The 15,418-nt window shown below is 42.1% G+C and overlaps 2 protein-coding genes across 5 annotated transcripts in view; one reads left to right on the top strand and one right to left on the bottom strand.

Moving 5' to 3' along the window:
- The window catches only part of LOC106582464 (oxysterol-binding protein-related protein 6), a 94,227-nt gene extending 85,869 nt beyond the window's left edge, over window positions 1-8,358 (top strand). For all 4 annotated transcript variants that reach the window (XM_045704866.2, XM_045704869.2, XM_045704868.2 and 1 more), the window contains one exon: window positions 1,308-8,358. In XM_045704866.2, coding sequence (XP_045560822.1) covers window positions 1,308-1,416 — 109 coding nt within the window. In that variant the 3' untranslated portion in view covers window positions 1,417-8,358. The remainder of the gene's footprint in view (window positions 1-1,307) is intronic.
- A 1,156-nt stretch (window positions 8,359-9,514) lies between these two features.
- On the bottom strand, window positions 9,515-13,934 carry LOC106582463 (interferon-inducible double-stranded RNA-dependent protein kinase activator A homolog). The gene is made up of 8 exons (XM_014165605.3): window positions 13,793-13,934; window positions 13,399-13,574; window positions 13,159-13,240; window positions 12,987-13,062; window positions 12,714-12,831; window positions 12,443-12,537; window positions 12,164-12,326; window positions 9,515-12,032 (listed from the first exon to the last, which is right to left on the bottom strand). The coding sequence occupies exons 1-8, from the start codon at window positions 13,849-13,851 to the stop codon at window positions 11,875-11,877; spliced, it is 927 nt and encodes a 308-aa protein (XP_014021080.1). The 5' UTR covers window positions 13,852-13,934; the 3' UTR covers window positions 9,515-11,874.
- Window positions 13,935-15,418: the final 1,484 nt, after the last annotated feature.

Raw genomic sequence — 15,418 nt, 5'->3', positions numbered from 1 at the left:
GTGGGGGAAACGGGGTAGGTTGGGAAGGTCTCCCCAGGCCAGCTTAGTGGGGGAAACGGGGTAGGTTGGGAAGGTCTCCCCAGGCCAGCTTAGTGGGGGAAACGGGGTAGGTTGGGAAGGTTTCCCCAGGCCAGCTTAGTGGGGGAAACGGGGTAGGTTGGGAAGGTCTCCCCAGGCCAGCTTAGTGGGGGAAACGGGGTAGGTTGGGAAGGTCTCCCCAGGCCAGCTTAGTGGGGGAAACTGGGTAGGTTGGGAAGGTTTCCCCAGGCCAGCTTAGTGGGGGAAACGGGGTAGGTTGGGAAGGTTTCCCCAGGCCAGCTTAGTGGGGGAAACGGGGTAGGTTGGGAAGGTTTCCCCAGGCCAGCTTAGTGGGGGAAACGGGGTAGGTTGGGAAGGTCTCCCCAGGCCAGCTTAGTGGGGGAAACGGGGTAGGTTGGGAAGGTCTCCCCAGGCCAGCTTAGTGGGAGAAACGGGGTAGGTTGGGAAGGTTTCCCCAAGGCCAGCTTAGTGGGGGAAACGGGGTAGGTTGGGAAGGTCTCCCCAGGCCAGCTTAGTGGGGGAAACGGGGTAGGTTGGGAAGGTCTCCCCAGGCCAGCTTAGTGGGGGAAACGGGGTAGGTTGGGAAGGTTTCCCCAGGCCAGCTTAGTGGGAGAAACGGGGTAGGTTGGGAAGGTTTCCCCAGGCCAGCTTAGTGGGGGAAACGGGGGGTAGGTTGGGAAGGTCTCCCCAGGCCAGCTTAGTGGGGGAAACGGGGTAGATTGGGAAGGTCTCCCCAGGCCAGCTTAGTGGGGGAAACGGGGGGTAGGTTGGGAAGGTCTCCCCAGGCCAGCTTAGTGGGGGAAATGGTTGGTAGGTTGGGAAGATCTCCCCCAGGCCAGCTTAGTGGGAGAAACGGGGTAGGTTGGGAAAGTCTCCACCAGGCCAGCTTAGTGGGGGAAACGGGGTAGGTTGGGAAAGTCTCCACCAGGCCAGCTTAGTGGGGGAAACGGGGTAGGTTGGGAAAGTCTCCACCAGGCCAGCTTAGTGGGGGAAACGGGGTAGGTTGGGAAGGTCTCCCCAGGCCAGCTTAGTGGGGGAAACGGGGTAGGTTGGGAAGGTCTCCCCAGGCCAGCTTAGTGGGGGAAACGGGGTAGGTTGGGAAGGTCTCCCCAGGCCAGCTTAGTGGGGGAAACGGGGTAGGTTTGGAAGGTCTCCCCAAGATAGATAGAAATACCTCTGACTGTTACTTGTGTGGCTGAGTTGTGTCACTAATGATTATCCATTCCATTCAACTCCCTACCATTGATTGCCCGTCTCTTTCGTCCCAGGAAAGTGGTTGATGCCAATCAAAGGGAGCGCTGGGTCACTAACAACACCTACTGGGAGCTTCGCAAATCCCCCGGCTTCATCAACATGGAAAACCCTAATCTATGGTAGCATATGGGTCGCTATGCACACCATGTCATCATCGCTGTCAAAGGCTTTTAACTATGCACAATGAGGTTTTCAAATGAATATCTCATTGACAAAATGACAGTGTGGAAGGATACAAGAGCTGAGATGAGTTGATGACTTACCGTCGCCCTATTCAGCCGGCCAGTCACCCATCCAAGCATCCTCTTGGATCCCCCTCATTGAGCTTGGTGCGGAGGCTGGGTTGTCAGGGCAACAATCTTACCACGTAGATCTATCCTAAGTCGTTTTGTGTTTGTCCTTGCCTTAAAGTCATCTATCCACACCACACATTTTAAAGCTTTTAGTGAAACCCACTTGAGTTCTGAAAGCGGTTTGATTTAGACTAGTGTTTGTTCTGAAAGCGGTTTGATTTAGACTAGTGTTTGTTCTGAAAGCGGTTTGATTTAGACTAGTGTTTGTTCTGAAAGCGGTTTGATTTAGACTAGTGTTTGTTCTGAAAGCGGTTTGATTTAGACTAGTGTTTGTTCTGAAAGCGGTTTGATTTAGACTAGTGTTTGTTCTGAAAGCGGTTTGATTTAGACTAGTGTTTGTTCTGAAAGCGGTTTGATTTAGACTAGTGTTTGTTCTGAAAGCGGTTTGATTTAGACTAGTGTTTGTTCTGAAAGCGGTTTGATTTAGACTAGTGTTTGTTCTGAAAGCGGTTTGATTTAGACTAGTGTTTGTTCTGAAAGCGGTTTGATTTAGACTAGTGTTTGTTCTGAAAGCGGTTTGATTTAGACTAGTGTTTGTTCTGAAAGCGGTTTGATTTAGACTAGTGTTTGTTCTGAAAGCGGTTTGATTTAGACTAGTGTTTGTTCTGATAGCGGTTTGATTTAGACTAGTGTTTGTTCTGAAAGCGGTTTGATTTAGACTAGTGTTTGTTCTGAAAGCGGTTTGATTTAGACTAGTGTTTGTTCTGAAAGCGGTTTGATTTAGACTAGTGTTTGTTCTGAAAGCGGTTTGATTTAGACTAGTGTTTGTTCTGAAAGCGGTTTGATTTAGACTAGTGTTTGTTCTGAAAGCGGTTTGATTTAGACTAGTGTTTGTTCTGAAAGCGGTTTGATTTAGACTAGTGTTTGTTCTGAAAGCGGTTTGATTTAGACTAGTGTTTGTTCTGAAAGCGGTTTGATTTAGACTAGTGTTTGTTCTGAAAGCGGTTTGATTTAGACTAGTGTTTGTTCTGAAAGCGGTTTGATTTAGACTAGTGTTTGTTCTGAAAGCGGTTTGATTTAGACTAGTGTTTGTTCTGAAAGCGGTTTGATTTAGACTAGTGTTTGTTCTGAAAGCGGTTTGATTTAGACTAGTGTTTGGATTAGGCCTTTGACTACCTACTAATGTATGTGTCATGCATGTTTAGAGTGCAGCTTTCATTGGCATATCCTATATAGACTAACATTATTTGTTTTAAAAACAAAAAGAAGATAAAGAAGTCTGAAGTTTTTGTAAAATATCTTCAACGTCATAGAATTGAGTGAAGATTTAACTAATATACAATATTGGAAGATTGCTCTTATTTCTTTTTTAATTAGCCATTTGCATTAGTTCAGTCTCTATCATAGCTGTATTCTCTATTGGGTCACACATTGTTTGTGAAAGTTAAAGAGATTCTCCGATACTTTTCTATAGTTTTTAGCTAGTAGTTCTGAAAGTAGCACTCACGAGCCAAAAAAGTGGTCCCCGAAAATTGCGTACTACATCACATACAGTGGGGAGAACAAGTATTTGATACACTGCCGATATTGCAGGTTTTCCTACTTACAAAGCATGTAGAGGTCTGTAATTTGTATCATAGGTACACTTCAACTGCGAGAGATGGAATGTAAAACAAAAATCCAGAAAATCACATTGTATGATTTTTAAGTAATTAATTTGCATTTTATTGCATGACATAAGTATTTGATCACCTACCAATCAGTAAGAATTCCGGATCTCACAGACCTGTTAGTTTTTCTTTAAGAAGCCCTCCTGTTCTCCACTCATTACCTGTATTAACTGCACCTGTTTGAACTCGTTACCTGTATAAAAGACACCTGTCCACACACTCAATCAAACAGACTCCAACCTCTCCACAATGACCAAGACCAGAGAGCTGTGTAAGGACATCAGGGATAAAATTGTAGACCTGCACAAGGCTGGGATGGGCTACAGGACAATAGGCAAGTAGCTTGGTGAGAAGGCAACAACTGTTGGCGCAATTATTAGAAAATGGAAGAAGTTCAAGATGACGGTCAATCACCCTCGGTCTGGGGCTCCATGCAAGATCTCACCTCGTGGGGCATCAATGATCATGAAGAAGGTGAGGGATCAGCCCAGAACTACACGGCAGGACCTGGTCAATGACCTGAAGAGAGCTGGGACCACAGTCTCAAAGAAAACCATTAGTAACACACTACGCCATCATGGATTAAAATCCTGCAGCGCACGCAAGGTCCCCCTGCTCAAGCCAGCGCATGTCCAGGCCCATCTGAAGTTTGTCAATGACCATCTGGATGATCCAGGGGAGGAATGGGAGAAGGTCATGTGGTCTGATGAGACAAAAATAGAGATTTTTGGTCTAAACTCCACTTACCGTGTTTGGAGGAAGAAGGATGAGTACAACCCCAAGAACACCATCCCAACCATGAAGCATGGAGGTGGAAACATCATTCTTTGGGGATGCTTTTCTGCAAAGGGGACAGGACAACTGCACCGTATTGAGGGGAGGATGGATGGGGCCATGTATCGCGAGATCTTGGCCAACAACCTCCTTCCCTCAGTAAGAGCATTGAAGATGGGTCGTGGCTGGGTCTTCCAGCATGACAACGACCCGAAACACACAGCCAGCGCAACTAAGGAGTGGCTCCGTAAGAAGCATCTCAAGGTCCTGGAGTGGCCTAGCCAATCTCCAGACCTGAACCCAATAGAAAATCTTTGGAGGGAGCTGAAAGTCCGTATTGCCCAGCGACAGCCCCGAAACCTGAAGGATCTGGAGAAGGTCTGTATGGAGGAGTGGGCCAAAATCCTTGCTGCTGTGTGTGCAAACCTGGTCAAAAACTACAGGAAACGTATGATCTCTGTAATTGCAAACAAAGGTTTCTGTACCAAATATTAAGTTCTGCTTTTCTGATGTATCAAATACTTATGTCATGCAATAAAATGCAAATTAATTACTTAAAAATCATAAAATGTGATTTTCTGGATTTTTGTTTTAGATTCCGTCTCTCACAGTTGAAGTGTACCTATGATAAAAATTACAGACCTCTACATGCTTTGTAAGTAGGAAAACCTGCAAAATCGGCAGTGTATCAAATACTTGTTCTCCCCACTGTATGTGCAGATTTGTGCACCACATCATTGCTCTGTCTCTCTCTCTGCTGTGTGTGCATGATGTTCCTCTTGTTAGCTGTCACTCAAATGGTTGAAGCTCATTGGTTGAACTCGAATTTCTAGGGGGCTGGACCACAGGGGGGAATTGTAGGGAAAATGGTGCAGCTCAGCTTCCAGAAAAACAGTCACTTTCAAACTAGGGATTTTGTGTCTGAGGTAAAACCGTAATTCTGCTCATAGATTATGCATGTATGAACAATACATTAGCCCCGTTTATACCTGCCACTTACATGCGTCCTTTGTCCTGATCTGGTCCTGATCTTGCCAGTATACAATTGTAAGATCTGATCAAACTCAGTTCACAATGCGTCTTTTATTCATCTACACCTGTCTAAAAATGTGGCACAATCAGAATGAGGACAAGAGCAGGACAAAGGGCGCATGTTATTAACAGGTATAAACGTGGCTATTGACACATCCAGCCCAAAGCGAGAGGTTTAAAAAAATACTTATTAGTCGCCAAAGTTCCGGAACATGTCTTTCATTTGTTTTAATCACTGGTATTGGTGAAGGACATTGCTGTATGCCGAGACGTTTTCTCAGCAACTCCCAAAGACAAAACCCCTTGAGCAGAGACGTTTAGTTCCAGTTTGGCTAGTTGAGGGAGACTGGCCCAACAGCTGATACATAAGCACTGGGAAGCGACTTCCTTTTCGAGCATTCATGCAGCACACCACCCTCGTCACTCATCACAACTGTTTAAGCTACAGACAATACTTCCTTGTAATTAACTTTTACATGTATAGACAATACTGCTTTCTGTTATTCAGCTCACACGCAAACTATTTTTGATAGATGAAGAAAGAAAAAAAAGTATTAATATAATTTTAATGTTCTTTAATTTCCTGTAATACAATTGATCTGTGTTGTTGTCTGAGTGTTATAGTGAGAATCCCTGCCTGCAGTAGAACTATATCGACATGCCAACACCCAGGACATCTGATATGGTGATATGAAGACATACCTACTCAGAACGTTTGGCCGTGTGCCCATCCCTTCTAAAGAATCTATTTAAAACCGGGTCACTTGTCTGGATACATGGTTACACCGACTCATCTTTGATTCGGTCTCTATGTATAATGGGGGAGCTGGTGGGCTCGTTAGTGTGTTTCCTTTTCACGTGAGTCTGGTCTCACGTTATTTTCCCACAAAGCCCCTCAGTGTAATGACAAGCGTAGTGAAAGTGGAGTAGTCCTGCTGTCCTGTAGCAGTATAGAGGTCAACGTGTCCTCTACTGGGAACCACATGACCTCTACTGGGATCCACATGACCATTAGTGTCACAACTATACCAGACTGATTAGCTACTCCAATTTATAGAACTATACCAGACTGACTAGCTACCCCAATTTATAGAACTATACCAGACTGACTAGCTACCCCAATTTATAGAACTACACCAGACTGACTAGCTACCCCAATTTATAGAACTATACCAGACTGACTAGCTACCCCAATTTATAGAACTGCACCAGACTGACTAGCTACCCCAATTTATAGAACTACACCAGACTGACTAGCTACCCCAATTTATAGAACTGCACCAGACTGACTAGCTACCCCAATTTATAGAACTACACCAGACTGACTAGCTACCCCAATTTATAGATCTACACCAGACTGACTACCTACCCAATTTATAGAACTATACCAGACTGACTAGCTACCCCTATTTATAGAACTACACCAGACTGACTGACTGGATACCCCACTTATACAACTACACCAGACTGACTGACTGGATACCCCCACTTATACAACTACACCAGACTGACTGACTGGATACCCCCACTTATACAACTACACCAGACTGACTGACTGGATACCCCCACTTATACAACTACACCAGACTGACTGACTGGATACCCCCACTTATACAACTACACCAGACTGACTGACTGGATACCCCCACTTATACAACTACACCAGACTGACTGACTGGATACCCCCACTTATACAACTACACCAGACTGACTGACTGGATACCCCCACTTATACAACTAGTGTATTGTGAAACACTAGGGATACCTACTTGTCAGTTCTTTGAAAATACTTAACTGATTCCCATGTACATATTAATCCATGTTATGTAAAGAGGCCAAGGGCCAAAGTTATTTTACAACTTTCAGAACTTTTTTGCTTTTGCAAATCCTTTAACATGGCAGAATGTTGATGTTAAAGCCAAAGACAAGTGGGTTTTTTTTATTATAGAAAAATATAAACTCATTCTAGTTATGGTGTTTTCATTATGTAGTTACCACACAGAGAAAAAGCTATTATGATATTTGATTATCCTTTAAACAAATGTCCAGTTCCTAGAATTTACTGCTATGATGTTGTCCTTAACCATGCACCAATACAATTTGAAAAGGTTTAGATTATTACTGCCAAACAGCTTTAATGTATACTTGATGTCCCCCTTCCCTTTGTCACTGTATGTAGCAGTCCATACACAATGGTTCAGTGTGTTAGATTACCACAGAATCTGTAACAATACATTGTACATTTGGATTATATTGATTTGTTCATTGTTTTGTCTAGTGAAGCCGGAGATTGAAACAGGGAAAGTGGTTCTACGTTAGAAATATGTAGAATGGAAACATTCTACTATAAAGTCTAACTATTTTGTGTGTATTGTCCAGTACTGCAGATTAGACAGAAAAACCATAGATATGACTACAGTATCATATTGTAGCCATGTATTCAGAAATCGATTTGTTTGTCAGCGTCAATTCCACTCGCTGTGCCTTAATACATTTTATTAACGCCTCGCACACAATATTGATAAGAAACCCCATACAAGTCAGATAAGGAAACCATTTCAAATCCAATCAACCACTTTCCCCACTGAGTACTGTTCCCCACATTGTCTTATGTACTAAATAATGTTGGGGAATAGAAGTGTTCTGAATGTGTCTGAAATCTTGTTACGATGTAGGCGGGGGACAATGACATTTCCCATAAATCGTCTAGAAATTGTAATTTTCTGTGCAGTCAACCCCTCATTTGTGATCACTGTTATTGTCAGTATCATACTGTCAGCCCAGTTCACACATGTAAACAGCAGAATATTCCTGTCTCCTCTTTTGGATTAGACTGATGCAAAGACTTTACTATCAACTTCAACATAATACTTAGTTCATCAGGATATTTGAGGAGGATCATGTACTCTGTGATGTTCTAGATGAATACATTGTTTTCAGAGAGAGAGAGAGAGACCTTGTAGAAAATAACGAAGAGTTGAACAATGAAACTTCCTGAGTAGTTAATCGGTTACAATGTTTATGTATCTGCATGTTTAAATGACATAGCCTGCCAATGAATGTTGCAAATGCCTTATGAAAGATTTTATTTCCTCTATTTGGGCTTTTTCTTTTGAGTTTCGAACTGACATGTAACATTACACACTGTGTCAGCAGAGTTCTTTAAATCCATTTTCTAATGGGTACCTTCTTAAGTGCAATTGTCTAAGTACATATCTTTCCATGACCACTGTACACTGCTGCTACATAGTGCTTGTTCTAATACAAATAAATACAACCGAGGAGTCTGTCACACACTGTGCTGCCTTGAGTGTTGATCTTCCAAACTCAGCCTAGCATTACTGAGGTTAGTGTAGTAGTTTGAGCCAAGCATTACTGAGGTTAGTGTAGTAGTTTGAGCCAAGCATTACTGAGGTTAGTGTAGTAGTTTGAGCCAAGCATTACTGAGGTTAGTGTAGTAGTTTGAGCCAAGCATTACTGAGGTTAGTGTAGTAGTTTGAGCCAAGCATTACTGAGGTTGGTGTAGTAGTTTCAGCCAAGCATTACTGAGGTTGGTGTAGTAGTTTGAGCCAAGCATTACTGAGGTTAGTGTAGTAGTTTGAGCCAAGCATTACTGAGGTTAGTGTAGTAGTTTGAGCCAAGCATTACTGAGGTTAGTGTAGTACTTTGAGCCAAGCATTACTGAGGTTAGTGTAGTAGTTTCAGCCAAGAATTACTGAGGTTAGTGTAGTAATTTCAGCCAAGCATTACTGAGGTTAGTGTAGTAGTTTCAGCCAAGCATTACTGAGGTTAGTGTAGTAGTTTGAGCCAAGCATTACTGAGGTTAGTGTAGTAGTTTGAGCCAAGCATTACTAAGGTTAGTGTAATAGTTTCAGCCAAGCATTACTAAGATTGGTATAGTACCTTCAAACTCAACTCTGGACCTCGAAGCCAGTTCCACTACATTTTTTTCCCATTGGTACCCTCTAATCAGGGACTGATTTAGAACTGGGACATCAGGTGTGTGCAATTAATAAGGTAGAACAGAAAACCAGCAGGCTCCAGACCTCGTAGGGTAAGAGTTGAAAAGCCCTGGTATAGTAGTTTCATGTTAAGTACCTACTAGAGTAGTTATTGTAATATCATCACACTGAGTCTCCTGCACAGTAGATAGCAGTAATGGACTGGGTTGCCAGTGACTCAACAAGTGAAGGAATTATTGCACCGGATTGCAAGAATATTTTGTGGGCTATTTGGGTTTTTTCGTCAGTGCTGCTGCTGCCATGTTGACCCATACCAAGAGACTGTATTATTAGTCACAGAAACCAAAATAGTGTTCACTCTCCTACAAATCAGGCTAGTCTATATAGTCTACAGTACTGGTTCAAATCTGAGGTAAAAAAAAATGTTTTTTTTAAATATATTTATATTTTTCATGATTGTTTAAAAAAAGGGGTCAAATTTAGAATGAGATCAATGTCAAGTAGATTTATTTAACATGTCTGTCCCACTTCACATGTAATAGTTGTGTATTAATGTGGTCAGGTACACAGCACACGTTTGGGATGAGTCCACCAAAAACATTACATACAATACACACCTTGTTAATAAAGGAAACCAAAATATGGTTAAACCACCGAATCTAGGCTTTGTGACAGAAACTCAGGACAAGGTGAAATCCGGTAGCAAATATCATCCCGTCATTAGCATAACATTTCAACCAGCACAAACTCAAAGCCTTCAAAACACACACACAGCAAAATGACTTCATACACAGCTGACATAACTAGGCTACATTGCAGGTAGACTGAGAAGCATGACGTCACCAATCACAACAGGGTGACTACCTTCTTAGTCATCAACACCAAAGCTGCCAAGATTCCAATTATTGTCTCTTTGTAGAGCGAAGAAGACAACAAAATGGCGGCCTTGAAGTCTAAGACAGGAGTTGTCCCCATGTTTCCGAGTATGCAACCTTGCTACCCTTAACTTAAATATCTATTTCACAAAAAGAAATACATATTTTCATAGTCTAGACGTAGATTTATATCATCTCATATGATGTAAGCACAATTCAACCTAAACAAGCCAAATGTTACTTTTTCTAATTAAATTTGTATTTTTATTTAACTAGGCAAGTCAGTTAAGAACACATTCTTATTTACAATGATGGCCTAACCCGGACGACGCTGGGCCAATAGCGCGCCGCTCTATGGGACTCCCAATCACGGCCGGTTGTGATACAGCCTGGAATCGAACCAGAGTCTGTAGTGACACCTCTAGCACTGAGATGCAGTGTCTTAGACCGCTGCACCACTCTGGAGCCCAATTGAGCAGTTGTTTTTGTTTTGACACTAAACTAAACCTGCTGTTGGTCTTGTTCTCTGTTAAGACATGTGGTAGTTACATGAAACACAAGTCCTGTTTGACGGAATCAAATGCAATAAAAACGAAACTAATATAATGGTGTTAACCAAAGCTCAAACTTCACTCTAAAATCAAACTAAAAGTTATAATGGACTATGTCATTAATATACACTATGGAAAAGTGTTTCACACTAATGTAATTGAATCTTGACTTGGCAAAGAGGAATGATAACCAATTAAATCAACCAAATATAATGTACAAACAAAATACCAATGTGTAATGAATATTTAGTTTGTTCCTACTTAATTTATCAAACTGACCTTTGTCAATCTGCTTCATTATTTAGAAAATATCCCTATGTGAAAAATGAGGGGTAGATTTACGTTAGTGTTTCATCAAATTCATTGATAAATTCCTTTATCATAGGCTTATGAGTAAACGAGACAAAACAAGTTCTCTCACTAATTTTGTTCAGTGCAAATAGTTTTACATTTATCATTCAATACACTATTGCATGTATAGAAAAACAACGACAATGGGATAGGGTGGAGACTGTTCTCAACACGTCAACAATGGGATAGGGTGGAGACTGTTCTCAACACGTCAACAATGGGATAGGGTGGAGACTGTTCTCAACAATGGGATAGGGTGGAGACTGTTCTCAACACGTCAACAATGGGATAGGGTGGAGACTGTTCTCAACATGTCAACAATGGGATAGGATGGAGACTGTTCTCAGCATGTCAACAATGGGATAGGGTGGAGACTGTTCTCAACAATGGGATAGGGTGGAGACTGTTCTCAACAATGGGATAGGGTGGAGACTGTTCTCAACACGTCAACAATGGGATAGGGTGGAGACTGTTCTCAACACGTCAACAATGGGATAGGGTGGAGACTGTTCTCAACACGTCAACAATGGGATAGGGTGGAGACTGTTCTCAACACGTCAACAATGGGATAGGGTGGAGACTGTTCTCAACACGTCAACAATGGGATAGGATGGAGACTGTTCTCAGCATGTCAACAATGGGATAGGGTGGAGACTGTTCTCAACATGTCAACAATGGGATAGGGTGGAGACTGTTCTCAACATGTCAACAATGGGATAGGGTGGAGACTGTTCTCAACATGTCAACATTTTGGCAGCAAGGCCTTTCAAGACTAGTGTCCATTCTATTCCCTTGTCCTTGTTTTTCCATAAAACATAAACTCCACAGGATTAGCTTTAACACTTTTTCTTAAAGTAATTTAAAAATGGCTGACAGACACCACAGGTGATGAACTGTGTTTCCTGTCACTGTAAAAAAAAAAAAAACATCAACTAGGTAGATTTGTCTGAATGGCATGATTTCTATTGATACTTCCTTCAATATTCACCAATTCCACACAACACTGGGGTAGATGGAGGATAGCGACACCTTTCAGTTGAGATGAAATATGTTTTTCCTTAAACTACGATCGCTCATTTGATGGAAGCCATGATCTTGATGTACTGGAGAGCGTTGTGTGCGGCGTCGTTATGTGCGTTGCCGCAGGAGATGCCTGTGCCGTGGCATACGGTGACGGGTGAGGTGGACAGCTCTGCCAGGCACTGGTACTGCCCGTTCACTGTCAGCTCATCTGCCAAGCAAACGACAGACACACTGTACAATACACCTGGAATAGGCCCCTGTTTAGCCATTCTGATAAACAGACAAAAATTCACATCTATGAGTTGATTTCAGTAAAATGAAGAGATGAACTCTACTCACCAATGTCAAAGTATGTGACTTCAAAGCCCTGCTCTTGGGACAGCTCCAGCATCATCTGGATGTAGTCTGTGTTGGGAATACTGAGTGGGTTCCTTCTTAGGAGAGACATCTTCTCTGCTGAGGAGTTACGCAAGTTCTCCAATCGGACACCGGGCTTTGGGATCTGGAATGAGTTGGTCAAACAATACACATTACATACATTCTAGATGACAAAATGTCCTAAATATATGTTTCATCATTCTTTGTGAAGAGGCCAAATAGAAGAAATATTCTTCATACCCATGTGATCTCAGGACAACCAGACACATTTTGAAGTTTTGCCAACATCTTCTCAGCACCTGCCTTTTTAGCCACCTTCTTGGAATTTCCCGTTGCTATCAGTGGTATGACATACAGCAGCACTATGAATGACTCAATTGAACACTTCCCGAAGGTAGAATGTGTTTAAATAATCCACCAATCCCCCCCCCCCCCCAAAAAAAAACACAACTCTATGTTATTTCAATGCAATGATAAACCATTATAAAGAACAACTGTGGAATCACTATACCAGTCTCTGTGAGCGACTCCATTCTGCAGGTAACAGTGAACTCTCTCTTGTGAGGTGGGCCTGCCTCTGTGAAAACAGTGTATTCAGGGAGGCGCCATCCCCGCTGCAGGGCCAGCTCCTTTGGGGAGGAATCCATATTAGCAAAGATGTGAAAACAAGCAATCTATTCATAATCATGTGGACTATTTTTCATCCGTTACCCTGAATGGACTCGATGACAACACAACAGTGCACAGCCCTATTGTCTTCCAAAAAGAGCAATAACACAATCACCTGCAGTTTGCCCACTGAGTTGGGTTGGTCGTTAGGCTTCGCTGGGTTGCCGTTACTCTCCTTCTTTATGTGAAGGCTGCAGTAGGGGAAATCAGACGTAAAAAGTGAATGTTACTGGTGGCCATAATGGTTTCATAAATGCTCATGTCAGATATCGTCCATGTTAACTCACGGTGTTCCAGGGTCTATTTCCAGAAGGTTCAGGGCAGACTCAGCAGCCTGATGTTTGGCGGCTTTTTTACTGGCTCCTTGACCTGGGATACAACAACGGAATGACATTATGCAAAGTATTGAAAATGAGGCAGACAATATAACTGAAGCCCATCTTGTTCATACAAGCCGACCTAATCCTCTAGCTACTGTAAGTACTGTAACGTACATGGCTAGCGATCTACGTTGCAAGATGACTCACCTGTGCAGGACATATCTCCTATTGTAACGTTGAAGATGAAGCTGGGTTGGTGCGCCTCCCCTTCGGCCTTTTCCATCACGTACACGGGAAGGTTACCAATTTTTGTTCCATATTCATGTAGAACTTGTATGGGTGTTTTACCAGGACACGGTGCCTGTGGTTGTTGAATACTCGAGCTGCGTAAAAGCCATGATGAACAGTCATTAGTGTCACTGCATTAGATTCAATGGTATAGCTGTGTTTGTTGTATTATTTGGCAACCAATGACAGTACACGTTGCGAGAAGCACAGTATGGCATTGCTATTAACAATTATACCAGGAATCTATCTAGGGTTAGCGTACTAGCTAGCGTCGAGCATCACATAGATGTATCTAGCTAGTAGCATGACAGACCTCGTGTTGTTATTGTGCGTGGTCCTTATAACTGTAGTTTGAAATCCGTCTTGAGACATGGCTAACAATATCTAATTAATAAAGCTGTTGGGTATATTGATCAAAATCTCATCGACAACCCTAACAAAGTACTTCCGGGTCACGGAATATCATACATCTTCAAAATAAAAGTTCCCCACGTAATAGCAGAAAAGTGTCAATAACTTGTATTTATTCATGATATATGAAAAATAATTGTCCGAACATTAACAATGATTAATATTTGTTAATATTTCAGTGACATTTTAATTAAATGTGGGTTTTAAAACATGCTTTAAAGGTCAAATAAATTCCCCCAATGCAAATCACTGTATATGAAATACATATTAGTTTAAAGAGTAAAAACTATTTTAGGTGGAAAGTAAAAGTGTTGTTGTGAATACTCAATAGGGTCTGTATAATGTATATATGGTGTCATTTCATGTGGCTCTGAATTATACGAAGTGTTGCTGGCCTTTTACTCAACCCATTCCATTGGCCACAATGTAGAAGCACAATTCCGTGCTTCTACATCTCCACTGCTTGCTGTTTGGGGTTTTAGGCTGGGTTTCTGTACAGCACTTTGTGACATCAGCTGATGTAAGACGGGCTTTATAAATACATTTGATTGATTGATTGATTGATTGATTGATTGATTGATTGATTGAATGAATGCAAATCACTGTATACAGTGAGGGAAAAAAGTATAGATCCCCTGCTGATTTTATACGTTTGCCCACTGACAAAGAAATGATCAGTCTATAATTTTAATGGTAGGTTTATTTGAACAGTGAGAGACAGAATAACAACTAAAAAATCCAGAAAAACGCATGTCAAAAATGTTATAAATTGATTTGCATTTTAATGAGGGAAATAAGTATTCAACCCCCTCTCAATCAGAAAGATTTCTGGCTCCCATGTGTCTTTTATACAGGTAACGAGCTGAGATTAGGAGTACACTCTTAAAGTGAGTGCTCCTAATCTCAGCTTGTTACCTGTATAAAAGACACCTGTCCACAGAAGCATTCAATCAATCAGATTCCAAACTCTCCACCATAGCCAAGACCAAAGAGCTCTCCAAGGGTGTCAGGGACAAGATTGTAGACCTACACAAGGCTGGAATGGGCTACAAGACCATCAAGCAGCTTGGTGAGAAGGTGACAACAGTTAGTGCGATTATTCGCAAATGGAAGAAACACAAAAGAACTGTCAATCTTCCTCGGCCTGGGGCTCCATGCAAGATCTCACCTCGTGGAGTTGCAATGTTCATGAGAATGGTGAGGAATCAGCCCAGAACTACACGGGAGGATCTTGTCAATGATCTCAAGGCAGCTGGGACCATAGTCACCAAGAAAACAATTGGTAACACTCTACGCCGTGAAGGACTGAAATCCTGCAGCGCCCGCAAGGTCCCCCTGCTCAAGAAAGCTTTATCTTGGCCAGGTCGCAATTGTAAATGAGAACTTGTTCTCAACTTGCCTACCTGGTTAAATAAAGGTGAAATAAAAAAATAAAAAAAGGATACATACATGCCCGTCTGAAGTTTGCCAATGAACATCTGAATGATTCAGAGGACAACTGGGTGAAAGTGTTGTGGTCAGATGAGAC

The sequence above is a fragment of the Salmo salar genome, chromosome 21 (genome assembly GCF_965601325.2).
Source record: "Salmo salar chromosome 21, fSalSal1, whole genome shotgun sequence".
Classification (NCBI taxonomy): domain Eukaryota; kingdom Metazoa; phylum Chordata; class Actinopteri; order Salmoniformes; family Salmonidae; genus Salmo; species Salmo salar.
Note: the sequence above shows the minus strand (reverse complement) of the source record. Positions and strands in the feature narration are given on the sequence as shown.